The sequence below is a fragment of the Schistosoma mansoni genome, chromosome 3 (assembly GCF_000237925.1).
Source record: "Schistosoma mansoni strain Puerto Rico chromosome 3, complete genome".
NCBI lineage: Eukaryota > Metazoa > Platyhelminthes > Trematoda > Strigeidida > Schistosomatidae > Schistosoma > Schistosoma mansoni.
The window spans coordinates 21,679,566-21,704,348 of record NC_031497.1 but is presented as its reverse complement, the minus strand read 5'-3'; the positions used below and the strand labels follow the sequence as shown (position 1 = coordinate 21,704,348).

At 36.3% G+C, this 24,783-nt stretch overlaps 1 protein-coding gene across 1 annotated transcript; it reads left to right on the top strand.

The window, feature by feature from the left end:
- The first annotated feature begins 5,574 nt into the window (after positions 1-5,574).
- Smp_134950 (centrin-related) lies at positions 5,575-6,338 on the top strand. Its single transcript, XM_018799636.1, has 4 exons — positions 5,575-5,605; positions 5,641-5,890; positions 5,929-6,113; positions 6,149-6,338. The coding sequence occupies exons 1-4, from the start codon at positions 5,603-5,605 to the stop codon at positions 6,236-6,238; spliced, it is 528 nt and encodes a 175-aa protein (XP_018651405.1). The 5' UTR covers positions 5,575-5,602; the 3' UTR covers positions 6,239-6,338.
- Positions 6,339-24,783: the final 18,445 nt, after the last annotated feature.

The window sequence follows — 24,783 nt, the reverse complement described above, 5'->3', positions numbered from 1 at the left end:
TATTTGTTGATGAATGCACTTAATGCTCTGTAATAACTATCAATGGCCTGATTTCAGTATCACGAACCTATTTTAATTCTTGTGATTGCAGCTTTCTTTCATCACTAAGTCATCAAATCGTATTACATTCCTCCACTTCTTTAGATGCCCACTTAGACTTGGTTATCATTAATGATTTGAGAATATATGTGACTCACACACTGTATTGTTAGTCTTCCAACTAAGATATATGGCAAGCTTGGAAAGAGTATGCTCTTAAATCAGATAAAGAAGGTAAGATATAGGAATTACGTAAAAGGAAGCACCCAAAATCTGGAAAAGATGTTACACACAACGTACTGGGATTTGTTTGCGGGTGAATCCTTAAAAGTCATCGTTGTTGTTGTCACTTGTTACTTTAAACTATGCTTTAGTAATTGATGTCCCATTAAAATCATTTCCAGAAGTTTTGGTTCACTTATAGTCTCACAGCCAAAAAGATTGAGCCAAGTAAAAAAGCGAACTTGCGGGATAAAGAAATCCACTGAATTTCGAGAGCTATTTGTCCTAATGAACCAAGAAATTAAGTATATGAATTCGGTGTTTACTCATAAACTCCACTCTTCAAAGATGTGGAAACTGTTCAAAAGCTTACAGGTCGGGGATGCTCTGATAACGATACTCATCCGAATGCCTGTAACTTAAAAAAGTCTTTTGATTGTTAGTCATCTGATGTCGTTCTTTCTACGTGCAAGAGTCCGAAGAGAAGTTGTGTCCTAATTCTCTTTGCGACCGATGACCGAAAATATCTTCGGCCACTCTACTCGTCCCAACGTTTAGAAACTACCAACATTCCGAACCTATTTATGGAGTGTGCCGACATTTTATGTCATCTATTCACCAGCACATTTAACTAAGCATTCTGAAATGGTTTTATGCCAAAGATGCTGAGAATATAAAGATAATTTTAGTATCGAAGAACGTATCTGGCAATAAGGATGCAAAATTTAGACCGATGACAATGTTATTGTCTTTACTCAAAAAGACGGAAAAACCACTGCTTTTCCTACTCCAGCACGCAATAAAAAGATCATATAGATCTTTACGAGTTTAGTTACAAATGAAAAAGAAGTATCTTAGATGCTGCTGTTGTTCGGCATCATAATATAGTGTTCAGCTTTGGAAAGGACGGAAAGCATGTTCGGCGCGTATTTTTGGAAGATTTATCCCAAGAACACCACGACTAAGCAAGTTTTCCGGTATCAACACTGATGGCTAGATAACCAGATGGCTGTGTTCTTACCTATTTGGAAGGGGAACATTAGTCTGTGCGTGAAGGAAGGTGGTCAACTTCCTTTCAAAGGCGCTAAGGTGTACCACATGGGGCCGTTCCTTCTTTCTTTTCTTTCGCATGATCTGTCATATACGGAAAGCACTCTTGTTAAGTATGTGGATGATCTCACTGTGTTGACAACAGTTTCTGTTCTTTCAATCCCCTTGAGATGAAATAGTTCTTGTCTCGCATTGAAAGACGGTCTGTTGTTAGTGATATCACACCTAATCCTTCAAAATGTCAAAACACCAGTTTCAGCCCGGAGTGTGAACAGCACTTTGACATGGTGTAGGAATGTCATTAGGTTCCGATTATTGAAGTTTATGTAATGAAATGATGTAAAGGTCATTTATTTTGGTGTTAGTTGTCTCTCTGGTCTTTCTTGCTCTTCTCATGTCTAATTGATATGAAACAAAGTTTTTTAACTTATTATATAAAGAGACTACATGCTTTTGCCACTACTTTCCATTCACCCTTGCGATTTTTAAGTCTTCGTATATTATCTGTTCGTCTTCAATGTTCCCCATCGATCTTTCCCGAGCTTTTGAGAAAAAGCTTTTTTTATGTCTCGGAAGGTGGTGACGACAGTTAACAGTGTTTTGGGTGGATCTTTTACGGTCATTATGAATATGGTTTTGGATAGACGTTTAAAATCTCACAAACTCCTGATGATTGTTTTCTTATCAGGTATTTACATACCACTTCATTCACATCTTTCTCCTTCTATGTTTTCATGGCAGAACAAGACGCTAGTGCACTGAAATCCAAGCATGCAGGCAAAGGTATAAAATCTCTACAACACCTTATTAAGCCAACATACTATGTGGCGAAAAAATTTAAGAGCTGCGCTTGCATTCTTAAATGTGTTTCTAAATAAAAGTTACGCATATCCTTGACGTATTAAGAAACATTTTACCTCATTCCAGGAAGTTTATCTTCTCAATTAGTATCTGTAGGCATCCATTTACCGATTTTTTTCTATTCCTGTTTTATGAAGGAAAATTACTCCAGTACGTCGTGCTAAGAAATTTATATTCAACAAAACACTTATTGAAACAATATTGAATGAAGCCAATAATAAAAATGGTCAATGTGAGTCTTCCAAGTTAGTGTATTATCAATTTCGAGGATGATTTGTCGTGATGGTTCAGTGCTGTTTCATTCCACACTCCAATACTGCACATATTTATTCGATATCTGCCCTCTTTATCGGTATGAACTTTCTGTTGCGTATTTTTACTGATTAACCAGTATACACTTCTTAATATAGTTTAAATAACACCTTGATAACTTTTTAAATAACACCGTTGATAAATCAACAGACCATCCACTTAAGAAAAAATCAAAAGTTCCCTGTTGACGAATTGGATTGCTGTAATACACGTCATAAATGTACTACCTAAAAAATTACTGAACTAGCAAACTTAAAACAATCTTATGTCACATGTTTGTTATATCAAATTGATCATGTCTGTAAACTGGCGTGAGTTCTGTATATATATTATTGGGATGGTATTCTGTCTGTAAAAGCATACTGAGGGCCATTGGTCAGGCCTGAAAATGTGGCATGTATCTGATTTGACATCTGTGGAGTATGGATTTTTGTACACTAACCTCTGCATTACTGAGTTGGCCAAAACGTCAAGACCACTCTAATTTGTAATAACTCCACCTTTACGTGTGTATTTTACTGTTAATATGGCTCGAAATCAGTGTAGTATCACGAACTCTAGGTATCTCAGTAGTTCTGTACCTTGTATTTTTTGGTGGCGCCCCATTTAGCTCAAGTCTATGAAACGCCGATGATTAAGAATGATTTTCATATAATAACGTAGGAAAGAGTACAAAATGGTTAGGAGTTGAGACTAATATAGTTGAATTAAATATAAGATGAGCAAAAAGTGATTGATAATACTTTCTCCAATAAACGCATTTGTCAGTTATAAAAGCACACAGTACGATCGTATTGTGAGGTAGACAAACTAGTCTCCCATCAAAAAAGTAGCAACAGTGAAATGAGTAACTAGATCAGATAGCCGGAATGACCTTTGGAGTAAATCCCCCAGTGAGATGAACGTATAATCTCAGTTTATTTAGCTTCTAACCAACATTAACTGTTTAATTAAAGGTATAGATTCAACCAATCAGTCAATAATCTCAAATAAAAGGTTGTTTTTGTTTCACCGTGTTACTAATGTGACAATATTCTATTCAAAGAGAAAAAGACGAAGGATTTCGGTCCACCCCAACAGTGAGAAGTTAATATATGAGAAAATAGTTATGCAAGACATGCAAGAGTTAACTGCTCCATGATCGGCAAAAATAGACGATCCAAGAAACAGGAATCGCGCTTCGTTCTCAGTAGGATAAAACAGGCAATAAATGTTCACTAGAACGACCGCAGAATAATATCCAAGTACAGCAACCTCTGAAAAGGTAAAGTGAAACGGTCACTAAAACTTTAGGGACCTCAAGGAGTTGGTCAGTTCCAAGATTTAGTGTGCCTCACGACTAATATGTAAACATTTTGAACCATCAGTTATATCTGACTTGTAGAGCTCATTCATAGTTTATATGGTGAGTTGAATGAGATTTCATAACCTGCAATCCCAGTTTCACCATATGGTTAAATGATGGATCATAGCTTTTTAGCTCACACCACCTGACATCGTTCAGCGACCCTCTACTCTGTCACACTCCAACCTGGTGACTAGGGTACTCTTTTCCCTTCATTTAATTTATATAACAGAGCAATCCTACGGGCTAAAGTTCATTTAGAAAGACAAGCTAAACGTATCGAAATCGAGATAAGGTGGAATCGAGCTCTCACAAAGTCTACACAATCTGTCCACTGACTGGAGTTAGCCATAGCTGAACCTAGTTAGTAGACGCAAAGCTGCAACAACAACCTGTCAAAGGAGTGTTTTGGTAGGGTTTTATGGCAAAATTTTTCATAAATTATCTACATGTAAAGTTTTATTTATTTCGTTTTTTATCAGTACTATGTGTCACTAAGTTGTCCTCTATTTGGCGTTTACAATAATACATCTCACCACCAAATTGAGCGGCTCGATCTCTCCAGAAACTCGTTTAATTACCATAACATCCTTCAGAATCCTTTCGAGTTTAATGTTAATGTCACCACTATTCATTCCTCATTGATTTTGATGCTAAAACCCATGTAACTAATAATCATTCTTTAAAAGCCAATGGAGAGGAAACATTAATCTTCAGAAGGAAGTCCTGCCACTCAAGTGTGAGTTTACATTAGGTCATTTACGCTGGGGTGCACTGTCAAGCTTATTTCAGTGACAAATTAGGCTTGCTATAAGTCCTGGTTTTTGTATGAAAAGAGCCATATTTGATAGGGATTGGTATTTGTAAGCAGGCTCGCTTAAGCATCAAGAACAATCGTTTATAAAAAATAACTATGTAACCGGTAATCTTCCTTACCACATTTACGCCACCTCATAGAAGAAATTTGTGTATTACACCTTACGCTAGCCCTCAAACTGCAAGAAGTAAACGGAAGAGCCTAAGCACCAGTATACAGTGGATGACTAGATTATTGGATTTCGTGTAAAGACAGGTGAGTAAAGGGGTAAAATATTTCTATGTAACTCCAGCAATTACTGAAACCGATAAAACAAACCTTACTCAACACAGGCTGAGTTGCGTAGAACATTCGTCACTAGTAGCCTGTAGACCTCTTCCAAAGGATCTTTACTTGAGTCACAAACAAAGCTTACTAGTATACACTGTTTCAACTAGTTCTGGAAATGAATAATATTCAGCAATAATAATTACCAAACCTTCTCACTTGATTTATCTAACTCAGTTTTAGTGATCCCACATGCACTAAAAGCATAAAAGACGCAGTCAGATTTGTGATAATAAAGGGGCTTCACGTGGCCAACTGATCCAAACTCCTGTGGATTCTGATGCTAGACGGAATACTTATATGATCGTTGCATGCACCGTTGAAAAATTACTAGTTACACTGTATATATTCCTGTAAAATTAGTCGTTGGATTTCAACCATCGTATATGTATGTAACTGCATGTAAAAATGTAGCTATTGCTTCCTGCTTTTCCTGTGACAATGCTTTACCGGTTACTTAGTTATCTTCACCATAGTATGTAATGTAGTCAGGATAAAAACTGCAGATTCGGAGTGATTTTACTGCCATACGACATTTAACGAAAATTTCTTCTGCATTTCTTTAAACTAGCTATGTAGTGTTGATATTGATTATTTAGGGAAACGGTGGACGATTTGATTGTGCTTTTATGGTGAGTTGGTTAAACTAAATTCCTGAATGTAACAGTCGACAGTTACAAAAAGACCATCTCAGCAGCCATCTGGAAAAAAGAAGGAGATCGCGAGTCGTGGTGTTAAACATGAACTTACAGAAGACCAAAAACAAGAAATCCGTGAAGCATTTGACCTTTTTGACACTGATAAATCAGGAACAATCGATATCAAAGAGTTAAAAGTTGCTATGCGGGCTCTTGGTTTCGAACCAAAAAAAGAAGAAGTGAGAAAACTTTTGACAGAGTTCGATTGCGACAACAAAGGTATGATAATTCACATAACCAAACATTTCATCCGTTAGATTCTATTGAGTTCTCGGACTTTCTGAGAATGATGTCTGTAAAAATGCAAGACAAAGATGCAAAAGAAGAGATGTTAAAAGCCTTTCGTCTTTTTGACGATGATGAAACTGGGAAAATATCTTTCAAAAACCTTAAGCGTGTGGCGAAAGAACTTGGTGAAAATCTTACTGACGAGGAGTTGCAAGTAAGTGGTCAAGAAAACTGTTGTATAACTCATAGGAAATGATTGATGAGGCTGATCGCGATGGTGATGGTGAAGTCAACGAACAAGAATTTCTTCGGATCATGAAAAAAACAAATCTTTATTAGACCTTATTGATGTATATATATTTCCTAAGAACTAACTGTAATTTAAACCGATTACATAAATTTCTACTCCGCAATAATGCTTAAAAATAAGAACTACCTGAAATATTTTGCATTTTTGCTAGAGATATCTGATACTACTTTAATCTATACATTCACCCATGAATTGAAGGTGGAATCTGTACGCGGTGGAATGGATCCATGTTTTAACAAAACTTAATAGAATCCTTTTAGCAATGTGTAGCCAGCTACCATAATCTTAAGTTTTTAATACGATCCAGGGAACAGCTCTGTTACAATTGATTGAGGTCGAAACACTTTCTGGTCGATAGAATTTATTACATGTGCCGTACGGGTTTGCACTCCGAGTCATCAACTCTTAGAACCTATTACTCAAAGAATTAGTGTCTGCACCTCCAACTGACTCATCCAAGAGTAGAATAGACTATCTCAGAAACTTACTAGAAAGGAATAACAGGCCGAAGACCTGTTTTTAATGCATAAATCTGATTCTCATATTTTGCTAATTGGGATAATGTAAAAACAGAACTACTTGTTATTATCAAAACGTTCCACTTAGTTTTATGGATACTAAATGGTAAGGCTTGTGTATATCAGATGTAAGTTAGTTTTTATTCTATTTCACAGAACCTTTCTTATATCTTTCAACATTGTGTATTCACATTTCCGTATTTTCTATCCTACTAACTCTGGAATGCTATTTAGGTCAGCTTATTCAAATCTCTTATTGCTCCATAAGTATTAAAAACTGTCATATTAAGTCGAAAGGAATTTTCCCTATACAAATAGCTTTTTTCGGCCACTGGTCTACCTTAAACGCAAGTGTAAACAAAGAATGGAACCTGAAGTAAAAGCTTTCCGGTTGTCACATACCATCAATTGTTTATACAGGAAAAAAACTAGTAAATGAGTTGTAACCACATATTAACTAATTCGTGCATGATTAACTGCCGTAACTTATAATCTTTCAACTGTGGAAAGCCGAGAATTCGGGAGTAGTATTACCAGTAGGTGACAAGAATATAGGATAAGACATGGTTATATAAGTATATGTGGTTAATGCATGCTTACTGATAAATAGTGGGCTATTTTCCTCCATTACTATTGATATTAAGTCATATTAGGTAGTTTCTTACCGTTAATATCTGTTGTCTTACCTTCGATGAAACGGTTCTCTCAGAAGCACTCAGTTTCACCCCATCACCGTAATGATTAGTGTAGGGGTTTTGAGTATGTAATATTGAACATAGTTCAAAGCAGTTTGCACGGATGGACCTCTTTTTTTCTTACACGTGGGACCTTAAAATGGTCGATACTTTGAAAACCCTAACAACAAAAATATTTGGTTCTCATTATTTTAAAAGAAATTGTCCCAATTTGCATAGCGAAGCGTATCGTAAGATTAAGTTACTTAATGAAATTGATACCGAAAACGAAATCACAATCTATTATTTGAACAGGATATTCTCTGGTGTACCGAACATAGAAGCTCTCTAAACTTAATCCTTGTGGGTTTGATAGTTAATTTAATATATGGGTCCCGACTTCGCGTCTCTACTTTTTTTATGATGAGTCTTTATCGTTTGAACAATGAGTTAAAATTGCGACTGAATAATATTTTGTCGTTCTTTAGCATACCTGACTGCTTCACGCAAGTGAGCTATGAGACGTGCTTAGATTTCCGTTACTTGACTTGATAATAGTTTATGGTACTCTTTGCCCCCAAATGCCCTGGTACGGCCGAGAGTGGGGAGAGTCTACTCTCCCTCTCGAAATGCTCGCACATGGCCAGCGAATATATAGCCTCTGCCAGGGAAGTCCTACTCACTGCCTTCTCGTGGCGGGGGTGTTGTTTACGAAAGTGAGAGGACGAAAAGCGAATGTCCGGCGCTTTAACCGGGTTGGTGGACACGGAGGGTCCACCTAGGGGAGTCGGAAAACCCTCATTCCAAACCAATGGTGCACATGGGCTCCAGTATCCTGATGGAACGAATGGCGGACGAACCTGTCATTGGTCAACGGCTACCATGGGACTGCATCTCCTCACGATGCTCCATTGCCTTGTGGATCAGACCTTTTGGTCAAAGGCTCGGGGTGTGGCCCCCTAAGAAAACCACCTGCTTCGGTTTGGGCACCCGGGCAGTATCACAGCCCACACACACAAATAGTGTGGCGCATATGTACCTGGTGCCCTTTTGTACCAATATATATGTGTTTAAATAAATAAATAAATAATATGGTACTCTTTACTGAACTGAATTCCCAAAGATATATGATATGAACTTCAAATCGACTACCCTAGCCTATGCTTTCTGATTCACATATGTTTAAAATATTTAATGGTGGTAACTTTCTGCAATTAACATGTAAATTTGTAATAACTAAAACATTAGCAATTATCTCACGGATTTTTGAAGACCCTCAGGTCTTTTGGCGAGCATGATATCAAATTTGAATCCAATTTTCCGAAGATTGACATTTTTGTGTGCACGACTTAAAAATACCTTCCACCACTAACAAACAATTTATAATAAATAGAAAAGACTCCATAGAAATGACATCAGACTATCATTTTATATTCTTGCCATTATTGAAATGAAACTTTAATCCGTATCGTACGTCAACGTGGACAGTCAGGCCTGGTATGCACTACTATTCAACGAAGAACATTTTCTGTAAAATTTTCTATAGAATGCTTGTTTTCACTCATCCAAAATAAAAAAGACTTTAGCTTGTTATGTAGAAAGTGTTCTTTTTGATTGTTTTATCTTTAAAAGCCGTACGTACAGTCGCATTTATGTGAAGTAATTAATGGAATAAACAAGTTTTGTTTGCTGATATGCATGTACGTAGCTAATTAGATACACGAAATTTCAGTTTATACGAATATATTAAATATAATTATGAGTCATCAGAATGATCCGAAAGTATTAGATATACAAAAAATTGAAGGTTGCAGATAGGTCTTCAAAATAAAATTATGGTGTGATATTGCCTGAGCAGATGAATGCAAGCTGGCTAACGGTTGTTATTTTCCCATAGATATCACGGGCTAACTGATGTTTGGTTAGTGAAAGTAAATGTGATTGATCTGCGACTGCGACCTGGCCGGGAAAGGTTACTAAATATTTAATTTGTAACTTCCTTTCTATTATTGCTTTCTACTCTCAACTGGCTGAGTGTTGACTGCTTGGAATTGTATCAAATAAAGATTTGTCTAGCCTATAATTTAATTCGGTATTCAGGTCCTGAATGGTGTATTTGGTGTAACGTGATCCATTCTGTGTATTGATCGAGTATCTCTTCTAGTAGTGGTACAAATCTCACTCCCGGCTGTATTGTGTCTTAAAAAACAGTAAATATTTCTATCTTGACGCTATATCACCAACATAATGTTTTAAAAAAGTAAAGCGAAAGTGTTAAGAAACCATTGATATTTAACAAACAATAGAGTCTTATCATGATATATTATTTTTTATGCAAATAAATCAATGTACTGTAATCCTATAAGGATGGATAACAATTACAGACATTGGATGTTCTTTCATTTGACTGGTTAGTGAATAGGACAATTTTTCTTTAGTTTATAGAAATTATACAAAGGTCTACTAACAGTACATTTTGCAGACATAACGGAAAGGAAACTGTCATATCCTCAGGTTTTTTGTCGATAGGTGAAGGAATTGGTTCCTCTTTTGCGATACCGTTACTAAATACCAACTATCTGCGCTATCGAGTTTTAATCGGATCAACAGCAGATCAATATTTCTTCCTTGGCATACCACATACAGCACTTTACAGAATGTCGCTCTTATATTTCATTAAGCCCAACAAGGACTTCAAATGCAGTGTCGAGATATTATCAATACCTATTCCACCCTGTAGCTAATACCATTTTGATCCGATTACTCAGTAAAATTATCAGTTGTAAGATCGCAGAAGTCAGTTATGATCAAGTAACCGATTAATGGTCTTGTTTAATTTCAGTTAAATCAACTTAATTCATGTCATTGGTGGTATTTAGGAATCAATAAACTCCATCTGATTACGAAATACCGCCTCCTGAGAATAATTCACAATTCTCAACAGCCCAGACACTGCTGATTCTCTATCTTCTAATGAAAAACCAAGAATCTTACGAAAAATAATGCGATAGTATATGTTCTATTGATAGTAAAATTGAAGAGGACTGCCAAACCAACTCAACAACATACAATTCAAACCAGGAAGGAACTAAATAGTAGTTCGATCAATAGGGAGATTGACGAACTATACGTTCTATAACAGTCAAGCTAAATATTTCAGAGTACATCAAATAAAGTTATTATAGTATTCAGAAACAAAACGCATGTATTCTCCCACTTTAAAAATAGTCACATCTTGTCGATCGATATAATATGGCAAAAATGTGACCTATTTCATAATAATATTCACTTGCTGTATTACGCCCATGTATTACGCAAAAAAAACGTTGGCCTAAATCAATTGTTCTGCGTTACTACAACACAGTAGGATCTCACTGTTATTAAAAATATAGGTGCACTGATAGGCCGGATAAAAAGATGATATTCCATAGGCATTCACACCACCTAATTAAAATGGTAGAAAGAAAAATCCAGCTAGAACCTACTGAAAGTCATGATCCTATAGCTATAGTAAGAAGTCAGAGTGAAAAGTATGTATCGCCCTGATATTTACAATGTTACTAGGATTTGGCATTATAACGACGAAGTTGTTGAGTTTGTTTAGAGTACTGCTATAGGATTCCAAGGTTTTGGTAAGTTATATAAGATCAGACGTAAAGAAACTTTAGGGTTTTCAGATATGTAACTGTTGATAGCCCTCCTATCTGGAAGACGGCGCTTCGGAGAGCAATTCTATTTATTGTTTCGAGAAAATAAGGCCAACAAAACGTTAAGATAAACGCATTAAAGTTGTATTTGGGCACCATTTGTGTTTGCATCAGAAGCGTAGAACGACTGATTCCCTTTTTACTCGTCCCATAGAGACTTTTAAACAAATAATGCTTCTGGCCATATATTATGCAACTACCAGTAATGGTACAATAGTATCCATGTTGTAGAATGGTTTGCTTTGAAATCTCGGTAAGAATAACACTATCTCTTGAAAGGAAATGTAGAATCGTAGAGATTGATGAAACATTAAAAGCAACGGCTTTTTGATCCCAGATTAAAGAAACTCTTAATTAATCTTGAGAACTTCATTAGCCATGTGAAAATATCATATGTATTTTAATTTCATTGTTCTCAATTATCCTATTAGGAATGGTCATTTTCATTGTCTACTCTCTGACTGGATAAATGGACGTAATTCTCCCAGGGTCGTTTTTAGAGTTACTAAAGTTTATCACTATCTTACTCAAGTTAAAAATTGTGAGCATCAGTTTCAATTCTTCCTCAATATAAATTGTGCAGATGCTTAGATAAATATGCAAATCAAGCGTTTTCTTCACTTTTACTGATAGTATCAACAAAGAAAGATTTTAGACAAATAGATCTTACTAGTTACTGAAAGCAGAACACTATTTATACTTAACATAGACTGTACAACTGTGCATAAGTTTTTAGCCAAACAATAGATTAGTTGAAATATTTTTGAATGCTGGAGTTAGTTTACTCCTGTTAAGCAGATTCTTGTTAAGAAACAAGTAGCACCAGAGATAAGTGTTCAGTAGTTTTGATTTATTCAACCTTATTAGTTTGTAGATGTCCAAAATTTGTTTATGATAAATGAGTAAAATCGATGATTACCTAATAATAATAACAATAATGATAGCGGTTACCTCCCAGTTAATAAATGAGTAATGAGAGATGGAAATAAATGTTACAAAGGAAGGCTTTACTGTTATTAATTATAACAACTAACCCCTAGTGGGCTCGGTAAAAGCGAATTCCAATTACTTTTTTAATGTGGTTGCACAAATTTATACATAACTTATTAAAACTCTACCAGTCGTCAAAAATGGATGAAACCAATCGAGTTACTTTTTAAGAGAAAGCTGATTAAAAAATTGATTTTTGGAAATTCACCAGTAATTACAACTAATTAATCAGAAAAGCAAACTACTGGATGTCAGCTCAGAGGTCTAAAGGTTAAGTGTTCTCTGTGATGCCCAAAGGTTCTGGTAGATCCCCAGTGGAGTCGTGTATTGTAACTGTTTAGGAGTTTCATAGTAAAAAGAAATAAATATTCAATGCTTCTTGGTTTCCAGTTGTTTGTTAAGGTTAATTTGGAGTGCAAACTATTAAAATTACGGATCTCCTCAAACCCTTTACACTAATAATTATTAAATTTTCTAGATGAATTCACTTTTGGGTGAAATGTAAGATTAATTCTTTCTTTAAATGTTTTCTTATTTTGAATGTAATAATGTCAACTGACCAATTTATGTTACTTCAAAAGTCAAGAAGCTCTTTTTTTCATATTCACTTGATATAAACTAATACTGCCTAAATATGTACACAAGATGTTATTTATCAAAGTGTTGTAAATATCATAAAATTTGAGATAATAAATTTAAGCCTATTCATGTGATGTTTATCGGTTAATCATCAAAGCTTAATGGAATCTGAAAGAGGCTAATTATATATACCTATATATATATATATATATATATATATATATATATATATATATATATATATATATATATATGGTGAGTTGCAGTGGAGACCAGTTCCGCTGTACATCAATTGTATTCAGTCACGTTTACGAATGTGACAATGAAGAAATGAATAAAAATGAAAAGAATCTGAGTAGAAGAATTGTAGATGGCGTCGAGTCTCGTTTAACTATGATCACCACTACAATAAAACTACGCGACCAAAAACGACTTGGTTCCCTCGATAACTCGCAAACCAGAAGACTGTAACTGGTCCAGATAGAGTATATTTATTGGCGATCTCGTGTTATCGGAAGAATACTGAGACGTGCCAACGAATACAGTCAATAGGAGCAGAGCGTAAGAAAGTTCGAATCAAACAAGGCGGTCGACCGAACGAAAAGTGACTTTGGTACAGTTAAACAACAAAGAGTACGATAAAACAATCACTGGTACAATTGGTTATAATAATGATTGTTTCCATTATTCCAATCGTGTTCTCTTTGAGAAATGCAGGTCACTACAGAATAAAAAGATTCAGTCATAACACTAATATACTTACGATTTACACCCTGTTAAGTCTCTAACTGCTGATCATATCTAACTAGTATATTGAACTATTCATGGAATCCATCTACTAAGTTCAATATATTTATACTGACTTTTATATGAATAAACTGTTTTTATTTTTATGATTAAAATTACCCTTGTTTTTATTGAAACGGAATCGAAAGATAGTTAAACTGTGATTACATTTATTACAACAGGCAGAATTGAACAATCAGTCGTTGTTTCCAGGTGGTTGAAGAATGTTGACAGGAAACTCTGAAAATATGTTACATACTAGTTAACACTTGTAAACTTATTTGCTGATTATCAGGAAACTAATATTCCTCGTAAAAATTGTATTCGTTGATTATTTATTTGTCAGATTGACAATTAGTTTATATTTCTACAACTTTGATTGATATTTTGTATCTAAACAGTGAGTTTGCTTTATCGTTGTTGATACGAAAAACTGAATTTCGATCAAATTCACTTAGTATCGTTTGTTTGAATCTTCCCATTGATGTTTAGGACTGCAACTGGTAGTTTTTAATTGGCATATGTGCATACTGTGCGTATTGCCTCGATATAGCCTTAGTTCACAAACATTGTAAGCAAAGATGAATAGTGGCTAGCAATGAAATTCAGAACGCGCGTTTCATCCTATTCGGGACTCGTCAGCTGGATGTACCTGCATCTCGGAGTTGATGTTCACTCTGGGACAGGTACATCCAGCGGACGAGTCCCGAATAGGACGAAACGCGCCTCCTGGATTCCATTGCTAGCCACTTTTGAATAATTCCGTACAACCAGTATTTATAGCTTTCCAGATTAAAACCATATCCAACCCATATACCTGTGGGAAAGGACGATCACTTAGTATTTCGCTTGAGGCCATACACAATACAAACACACAACTTTCGAGGCAACGTAGGGTATATACGGTCTGAAGGATCTGCCGGTCTCTGTTATTGTCACTATAAGGTTCATAGTAAGGTTTTCATTTCTGATCTAATCTGTTTGCAGAGTAGGGATCATCATTTGTATATCTTCGTGTAAATCTTTTAATCTCTGAGTCCGATGGATTTATGTGTATGGTAATGTTAGTGGGACATAGATTGGATGTTTCATGTATGCATGTATGCATGTCTCATGCATGATGGTGTTGCTGCGCGCTGATTGGCTAATTCTAAACCGATCAGCCCGGGCATATTATTGGAGAAAAATCTAGAAGCTTCTTATGTATATACTATAAATATATGAACGTTATTCAAACTAGTGATTGCTGTTCACATACCATTATTATTTTGAATACAATTTAATCCCTGTTCAACATGTTCTGATTTTGGGGTCTTGTCGAGTATCATTGTGTAAGAATACTAAGCAATAGGAATAGCTGGGTCGTTTATTAGCAAAATACAATTATAACAGGTAATGTTTACTTAACTGCAGTGGTGTGAAGGAAAGGTTTATTTTGTGTTGATTTTGCCTACTTTATTTAGTTCCCTGTTCGTATTTTCATCACATTTTCGCTTATCTGGATTTAACCAGCTCTAACAAGCCGTGTCTTTGAGAACGGAGTCACATTGTAAAACTCTGTGTCCTAATCTTTGTATATCTACTGGTGTCTTACCTGTGGTATTCATGTTTGAGAATATAAATTCACATTATTCAAGGGAGGTTTGTATAGAAACTTTGAGTGGACAAGCTTAGTCTCTATTTCGATTATGTTCTTTTCTGTGAAACCTATTAACCTATAGTTTTGGAAATCGTAAAATAGATATTCGCCTCAAAGTTTAGGCATCATTTGTAAGTATTTTATTGGTCGTACACTGATCTGATGGTCTCAACATTATTTTGAGGGAAATAGAAGTTCATGGGGGTACCTTCCAAAATGCAAGCATCCACACCTGTTGAGTTTCAGTGGTATCTCCCACGTTTAGTTCCCGATAGATAGGTTATCACAATCCCTCTGGATCTACAGTAAAATTTCGCTTCATGCTTCAGGCTTAAAGCTGTATACTGCTTCAGGGACATCAACATGTGGGTATGATCTCTCAAATTTTATGGTTCTACATCTATCTTTCATATATATTAGGGGATCCCAACACTTCCGTAGATAAATCCACTAGTTATTGGCCTTGGTGATGAGGGAAATTCGTCATGCTTGATCATTCGTTTACGTTCTGTTAGTAATGGGGCAATCCAGAAATATAGTGGATTTCTGGTTATGAAAGACTTCAATTTAACTTAAAACCTTTTTTACGGAATCTTACAAAAAGCATACTCTAAATCTGGGAAAAGAACTGATACAAAGAGCCGTTGACGTGTTTTATAGTTTTAGCCTTCAGGTAGTCTACCAGGCATGTATCGCATAAAATAGACCTCAGGAACCCGTGACGGAAGGTCGAGATGAGATTATTAGCAAACAGGTATTGAATTATTATTATTATTATTATTACTGCCCTCCAAACTACTTTCTCCGTCACTGGGGTCATGTTTATGGGCCGGTAATTTTCAACATTTGATGCTGGTCCCAAAATAATTCTGGGAGTGATAGTTGCAACTTTTTAGGCTAGAGGGCAACACTCTGTAGAGAGTGACAATGCAAATATTTTGTAACATAAAGATCATCACTTCCAATTTTTAGCATGCTAGCTTAAATACCATATGGTCCTTCAGTATAGGGGAAGAGAACATTATAATCAAGTTGTGGCTGACAAGATGATGCCGTACAAGTCTACATCTGCCTCACATGTAGTTGATATTCCTCTTGGAAAGGATTGAATAACAATGATATCTAGAGCTTTAGACCTACCAAGGAGAGAGATTATACGGTTTAATGGTAATTCCATGGACTATTGTAGTTTCATACGCAATTTCGAAGACTGTTTTGATGAAAGAGTTGGAATCAGGTCCAGGTTAAACTATTTGATTCAGTATTGTGATGGTGGAGCTGAGGCTACCATTTTTCATTGTGCAGTGGTCGAGCCAGAAGAAGGCTATCGCAAAGCTTTAGAGCTTCCGGAGGAAGCGCTCGGTCAGAAGCATGTCGTAGCCCAAGCACTTATTGGTAAGATGCCGAATATCCCTGATATTAAGGGGACTGATCCAGATAGTTTAAGAAGACTGTCACGTGAGATGCATGTTTGTGAGCTCACACTTACGCAGATGAACTATGTATCCCATCTTAATTCTACAAAGACCATCGAGTGTATGTTCTTAAAACTCCCACCGCACTTACAGAGAGAATAGTTAAAGTTGCATGTAGGATTCTTAAGACAGGTAGAGAGCTTTTATTAAAGAACCTTTGAGAATTTGTGAAGGAGCAATCAGACATTGCTAATACTAGATATGGATTACTCGTCAGCGGTGACCTTTCGAATCGCAACCAAAGGTAATCGGTTCACTTACAGAAAAAACCCGTCGATTCACAGTACAAAGCGAGAGTGTCGTTTGCTAACACGAGTGGGTCTGATGTCTCTCCACACGTAAGACCAAGAACTCTTGGGTTGTCATGTTTATTATGTACTGGAAACCACCCATTGGACCAACGTGAAAGGTTTAGAGATAAGGATGTTAGTGAAAGCATAGAATATGTATTAAGAAGGAAGTCATGTAATGTCTGTCCGAAGGCGAACCACATAGCAAAAAACTGTCGAGCGCCAAGGTCATGTACCGTCAAAGGATATGGTTGGAGACACCATACCTTGTTATACAGGAAGCAGGAAGAACATAGAAATAGCAATAGTGATGCTTACATTAATACTCAGTTCCGTACGGAGAAAAGTGTCAAGCGTATGCAGAGACCAGTAGCATTTGCAGTAGTGCTTGTATGGATAAGAAATGGTAAGAAGATTATTCAGACTAGTTCCTCTCTAGATAGCCGAACAGATACGTCCCTCATTGTTGATGATCTGGCTGATGAGTTAGGACTCGAGGGAGAACCGAAAATCCTGTTTTTAAAGACTCTTAGTAATGAATCGTCATTGATATCCAAATAGGTCGATTTGGAGTTGCACTCGATAGATTTTCGTCACCAGTCAAGGTGCAGAAAGTGTTGACTGTCAAAAAGCTACCAGCGTTTTACAGAACTGAACCAACGGCGCATCAAATGACATCCTGGTCCCATTTAAAAGACATAAGTTTTCCGAGAGTAGAAGACGAGAATATCAAACTGTTGATCGGGTGTAACGCACCGGGCGTACACGAGATGTAAGGAAAGAGAGTGGGAAAATCTAATGAACCATACGCTATGGAAACTCCTTTAGGGTGGACGTTGTTTGAACCTTACAGTGGGATCACAAGAAACATGAGTATCAATTGTCTAAAGACGAACCAGAAACCTATAGGATGAAAGTACATTCGTTTGGTGCGACCTCCTCACCAAGTTGCGCAACGTTTGCTCTACAAAGAACTATTCTAGATAATGAGGCTAGATTTCCCGAATGTATTATACAAACAGCAAAGAAACAGTTCTAAGTTGACGATTTATTAACTAGTGTTTATACGTTAGAAGAAGCCAAGTTAGTATATTCTCAGCTGAAGGAAATGTTACGTTTAGGGGGTTTTAATCTCACGAAGTGGGCCAGTAACAATATTGAATTATTGAAGTTTATTCCAGAAGAAGATCACATAGAAAGGAATGTAGACATTTGCTTATCTGGGGAAAGAAATGAGAGGATTCTAGGAAAAGAGTGGAATTTTCGGACGGATAAAATCTTCTCTAGGGTGTGGGAATGCGATGCGGCTCCTGCAAGGAGAACCATTTTGTCGTATGTAGCATCTATATTCGACCTAGTTGGGTTTATAGCTCCAGTTGTTTTACCAGCTAAACTAATTTTGCAAGATACTTGTCGGCAAAATCTGACATGGGACACAGAGCTTCCTACGGAGTGCCTTATGAGATTGGACTGTTAGCTCAGAGGTATGAAGCGCCTAAGTGAACTGTTACTTCACAGATGTATCGTACCAGAATTGTGCAAGCCACTGGCTACTCGGATTCATTACTTTGCCTATGTCTCAGAATTTGCATACAGTGTTGTGGCGTATACTCGTTTTAAAGATGTCTCCTGTCAAGTTCGTCGTTCCTTTCTATTAGCTAAGTCCAGTGTTGCTAAGCCGAAAATTAAAGCACAATCTGATAATAATCCCAAATCAACTCTAAGCCCAAGGAAAAGAAGGTCATCGGGCCGAAAGTCAAGACACCAAAAAAACCAAATGTCACTTTGGCAAAGAAGCCAGTAAATAAGGCCCTGAAGAAGCGGACAGCACATATTCGCCGTGGCAGCTTACATGGTGTTGAGAGAGACGCCTCTGTGCGAGTTGTGAATAAGAGTAAGGGTGGTTCTGATAGATTCAAAAGCGCCAATGCTAGTCTCAGACAGATTATGTGTAGTCTGAATCAGAATAAGATAGCGAATGCCCTTTTAGAAAGAGGTTATGAATGGCGTTTTGACCTTCCTAGAGCTAGTCATCGAGGCAGCGTGTGGGGACGCATTATAGAGTCAATAAGAAGGATTCTGTAATCACTACTATTCCAAAAGGCATTGACGGACGAGTCTTTGGAGATTTTTTAAGTAGAGGTTGAAGGGATATTGGACAATCAATCACTCGTAAAGCTAGTTAATGACTGTGATAATTTGGACATATTCTCATCAAATAAGTTATTGTTGGTTCATGGAGGTGTATCACTCGAAGAAGCGCAGATGAGTAAAACGTCCTTAAATAACAGGAGGAAGGAAACACAACAACTGACCAACCTACTATGGAACAGGTGGTTACTGAAGTACCTACCTACTCTTAAGGTGAGATCCGAGTGGCTAGCCACGAGAAGGAATCTACAACCGGGAGATTTGGTCTTAGTAAGCGATACTGGCTCACCGAGAAATCAGTGGTAGAAAGTTAAAGTTAGACAGGTCAATTGAGGTCCAGATGGACGAATGAGAACAGTTCGACTGAAGACAGAAACCAAAGAGATCAGCCGGGATGAACGGAACCTGTCTACTTGGAGAAGCCGATTATATAAACGCGACAGTAGTGAAGCCAGGATGTGGTATCCGCTTGAAAGTGAATGTTAGTCATGTCCATAACTAACCAATCAAATCGTTGCTGAAGCTCCCACTACGTCAATCTGGGCTGATGTGTCTGTAAACTTTCCCTGTTGCATGTGACCCACCAATTGAAAAACATTATTATCCTATTATAATAATGTGACTCATAAGTTTTATTCATTCCGATAAGACAGGCAATACTGGTCGGTATGTTTGTGCTTTTCACTTAATGACTGTAATTCTTTAAGTACTGTACTAATCTAACTGTTGTTATGTTTGGAAACAAATAAAGTTTAAAGCCAAGTTTTCCTTTTCCTGACTATAGTTTTCACATAGACTCTGGGATCGCTAGTATCTCGTTTACAGTTCTAGTAGTATACCTGTAGGGAAAATTAAAACCTACAACAAGCGCACTCACCTGTGCCAAAAAAATTAGCCTCTAACTAATTATTAATTGCATCAGTATTATTGGAGTACAATGGCCAAACTACTTTAACTGGACGCTACCAAAAATCTGGAATCATACCAAAATATCAAGAGTGAAGATGTTTTATTTGTTTGCACTAGATCATCACAAAGTTACTCGGCATCCTTCTCTATATGTTATTTAACGCCCCTTGTTGCCTGTGAAATGATTTTAGGATGGAAGTTCGATTATGAATATCGCAAGAAAACGTTTTGCAAATTACTGTTACATAGTATAGTTCGTCCAAAGTTTGAAAATAACAGTTGTCTGTTTGGTTGAAATGAACAGTTAATTTCAAACGTCTTCGGTCAGAGATAACGGATCAATTTTTTAAACTTCGCAAAACTAGCAAGCAGTGAAAAATATTTTGGAGAAGGAGTTGTTTGCAATTAGTTTATTTCTAGCACTTTAAATGTACACGTGGTAAAATATGAGTCAGTGAATGATTGTGCGCTTATTAATTATTATGTGAGATTTCATTAAATATGTCGTTAAAATAGACACGTCGCTGTCAAAGGAGAGATATTGACACTTGTAGGATACACCTAGGAATTCATTTCATTTAAGTAAGAGAGCTTCTTCTATAATAAATATATTTTTGTTATATCCCAATAAGTAGAAAATTGTATTTCTGACGTTTCGTGACTCTATGTAAGCTACTTCTCCAGAGTAAATAAACAGCCGAAATTAAATTAACACAAGTTTAAATAGTACAAAGGAATTGATGCAAAACCTTCTTAGTATAACCAAAATCATAATAGGTCTGAATATGTCAATGTCAAGTAATTTCTGGTCAGGGTGAATTTGTAACTTGTGTTACGCTCAAACCAACTTCTCATACTCGTTTTATCTTTACTATGCATATGCGACTCACACATATTGATTATCCTTTGCACTTAGTGTAGAATTTCATAGCATCACTCCAAACTATGACTGCATGAACACTTATTCTAAAGTCATATCTTGACGCAATAATAAGTCATTTACTTATTAATTTATTTTGCTTTATTTTATTTTTATTACTCATTTGGAGATATATACATAGTCTTTTATTCTTGTTCTGTGTTTATAAACACACTTATTAAACTATTTACGTATTTCGCGTCTCCTTTATTTCTATTTCCTTAGTTTCTTCCTTTCCTTTTTCAAGATCAGTTCAATATTCTTCTCAATAACACAGAAGCTTTAATACTAATACTATTCTTCTATCAATATTTTCTTTTTTCTTCTTTCTTTTCTCTTTTTTAAACATGGCAAATATAATACCAACATTATTGCAACTTGCATATTATTGTATCTTTGAAGAAACCCGAAATGGTTTTTTCACAACACTTATTTAACCAAAAGATTTTTGTGAATAATAATAGTGTGCCTACCTGATCTATAAGATCTTACGTGGAAGACACATCACTGTCTACACTGACTCGTTCCATAACAGTCATCACCAATATATGATGGAGAACACACAATATATTTAATATGAATAAAAGGTCTGTTACACAGAATGATCATGCCTGTAAGTTTGAGCCATACCATTCAATTAGTTGAGTTTCGTACGAACCTTCCGGCGTTCACCGTTATTAAACTCCTCTTGGTGCTAAATACTGAAAGTTCATTTTCCCAGTTATCTCATGTTCATCTTTGAGAATTGTGGTAAGGATCAGTACCACTGCAAACCACAGCTTCGTATTTTCTGCGTGAATAACAAAAACTTTTACCACCCAGGTTCCAATAATAACACGACGAAATCACACCCATCCGCTTTGTTGATGGTGTCTCTGGGTTTGTCTGTCATATCACTTATGAAATGAAATACCCCCATGAAAAACATAGCGGTTGGTATTTATCAATAACATGATAGAGGAGAAACAGCCTTCACAGACTATGTATTCTATTTATGAGAAACTATCATTGTTCGTCATTAGTCTAAAGGTGTTTTTAGTGGTACATCGAGAAGTCGTCTAGAGAGGCTAATTCAAAAGATAGTCAAGTAATAAGCCTTGATATTACTCATTATAGTCACTCTTCATATGTCTCCATGTGAAAGAAAAATTGTCACGTTTTAACGACTCAATATGTAGATTCTCATTCCTCATCGCCTGTGCAGCCAGTTACTTAGATCATTCGACCAAGCGTCTTATTCAATGCATCTGGGGTGATCTTTAAGTGTAGTTTAACAAGGAGGAATACGAGTCCGGGACGTCAATTACCCTTTAATATTAGGTAGATACCGAATATTCACGTTCATACTTTGACGTTTGAGTGACCTGCTGTCTGACTCCAATTTGAATGAGTATATGAATGCCATGAATATCAGCCTTACATTTTTAATTCCTTATATTGCACATGGGCTAACCTCGCTTGTGCAATGGCGGTAATGAAAAGCCAAATACGAGTAGAATTGAATGAAGTTGCTTCAAGCACTCGCTTATCCAGACAGGCAGTAAGAGTGGGGAGCGGAAAAGCAAAGCGTAGTGAAGCTTAGAAAGCAAGTATACCAACACAATTTGATAAAGCGTGACTCAATATCTATAACCTGATAAAAATAAGCTAAAGATACTTGATAAGCAGAGTGAGTGAAATGCACATATACTCTCACGTGAGAACAGTCAAAGTTGATAAGCGAATGACTGACAAATTGAGATTTGACTCAAAAAGTATGAATGAATTGGTCTGTCCGGAAGCTAGGATAATCCATGTGGTCTCAGCAGTAATAGAAACTACATCGTCTATCGAAACGGCTTACTGATGTCAAGATGTATGTTCGTAAAACTTTTGTATATTGCGGAAGTTTTGTTCATTCGTAATTTTTGGTTGCACAAAGTCTCTAGAATTTTTCCTTATCAACGGAGCAACGTCAAGATATGCAATCTCATGATAGACGGTCAGATACATACACCACTTATTCGATCAGGATCTTGGAGCCTATATTCACTAATAGTTTGCAAAAGGTTTTCAACCCCATATACACCAACCCAATTTAAGTACAGGATATTCGGTTTTCATCCTCCCACTTCCATAAACAACACTCTCTAGGAGAAGGTAGGACACTTCTCGTACCAGGACATTCTGGAAGTCCCCTATTTACCATGGCCTCGTTTGTAGCTTCATTCTTGTTCTTTTAAAATTTGACTTCCATGTTTACAATAATGGATCTATTTTAACATATTTTGTTATAGTAACAAAGATAGTTTCTTATCCAGTTTTTTGACCACTGTTGAAGCATCTTTATTTCAAATCGATGGTACTCATAATTGCTCTATTTACCCGACTGATTATATCTTTCTTATGTTTCATATATTCTCTCTAGTAGCTTTTTGTCTATTGAATAATAACAATATAGATTTCGTATAAATAAAGAAATCTTATCAAACATTATCCGTTGGACCATAATTTAATATGCACATGCGATTTTAGTGCTGAATATGAAGCTGTTGAAAATGACCTACTTTAATCTTACGATTGGCATTATAGATATTGTGACTTGTTAATATGCTTATCTTTCCGTTTAAAGAACCTGTAAGTAATGAAGGTTTGTCTATAGAGCTAAGCACAGGATGATGCAGCAAATGTCACAGTGTACTATTGAACAAAAACTTTCACTACAAAACACTTAAAGCTTGGCGTTACTGGGTATGGCCTTGAAGTTTTCAGATTGACTTTTGGCCAATGACAACGGTCAAAGTAAGGAATTTCGCTTTTAAAAAGTATACGAATCAAATGTTCATGTATAAAAGTATTCTAATAGGACGTAAATTCCTGGTTGATTTTTTCTCGAAGTCTGACCTCAAACGTTCCAAATAGTCGCTAGGATGATCAACTAAGACAATTGTCCCTGTAATAATGCTCTTGAAACAAAATAATAAATTATTAGTACTCTTCGTCAACTTGTAGGACGCGACCAAATTGCTTATTTTGAATATAGAAAACGTGCTGAAATTTTACAAGGTTATTTTTCATGTGAAATTTTGGTAGGACTAAACTATACTGCCGACCTTCGAACGAATCTTAAATGACCTTGATAAATATTAGACAATCAGAAGACAGTTAGTGTACAGTAAAAATTTATCATACAAAACCAAAGAATTAAAGTGGAAACACTTCTTTACATGAGTCAAAAACTTTTCAAGGTCAGACATAGGTTCAGAAGTCCTAAAATCATAGTGCATACGGTACAGGAACACATCCATATGGCTCCATATGGAGCCGTTACGACGTTACGACAAATTGTCTACAAATATCCCCCAAATATACGACGTAAGGGGGAAAAAGCGACTTTTCCCCTAAATAACCGACGTGCAGGCGAAAAAGCGACATTTCCCCTTTATTTACGCTTTCGTCCGCTTTATTTCCCCTTTCTTCGCCTTTATTTCCCCTTTATTGGTTGTTTGGGATAGTAGTCGACCTCTGAAACCATGATAAGGTCTCAAAAATTCTTTTAGCCTCGACCACATAGCTTCAATAATGTTAGTATATTGGTATGGTTTACGGTTTAGGGTTAGAGTTAAGGTTTAGGGTTATGGATGGGACTACAAGTTATGGACAACCTTTGAGCGACGCTAGAGTGACTCTGAGAGTGTCAACATAATAACTAAGACCAAATGAGGGTATAAACCTGTGTGAAGAATTCAAATTATGATTTAAAGTTCACGGTTAAGGCTAGGAATTATACTTAGGGTTTTCATCACTAACTGACATCAGCTATAATGCCAAAACTTCATTTATCCGAATGGATAATTGAATTTCGCGCCAAAATCTTATGATCAATTCTCTTGTAGACGCTGAATTATCACGTCTTCCCTAAAATCCTCTGCAAACCGATCGTACGTAAGCATCAGGT

What these genes read in the sequence shown, in the direction of transcription:
- Smp_134950 (XM_018799636.1), top strand. An exon ending in GTTCGATTGCGACAACAAAG is followed by an intron (nt 5,891 to 5,928) that starts GTATGATAATTC and finishes TTCATCCGTTAG; the next exon opens with ATTCTATTGAGTTCTCGGAC. An exon ending in TTACTGACGAGGAGTTGCAA is followed by an intron (nt 6,114 to 6,148) that starts GTAAGTGGTCAA and finishes TATAACTCATAG; the next exon opens with GAAATGATTGATGAGGCTGA.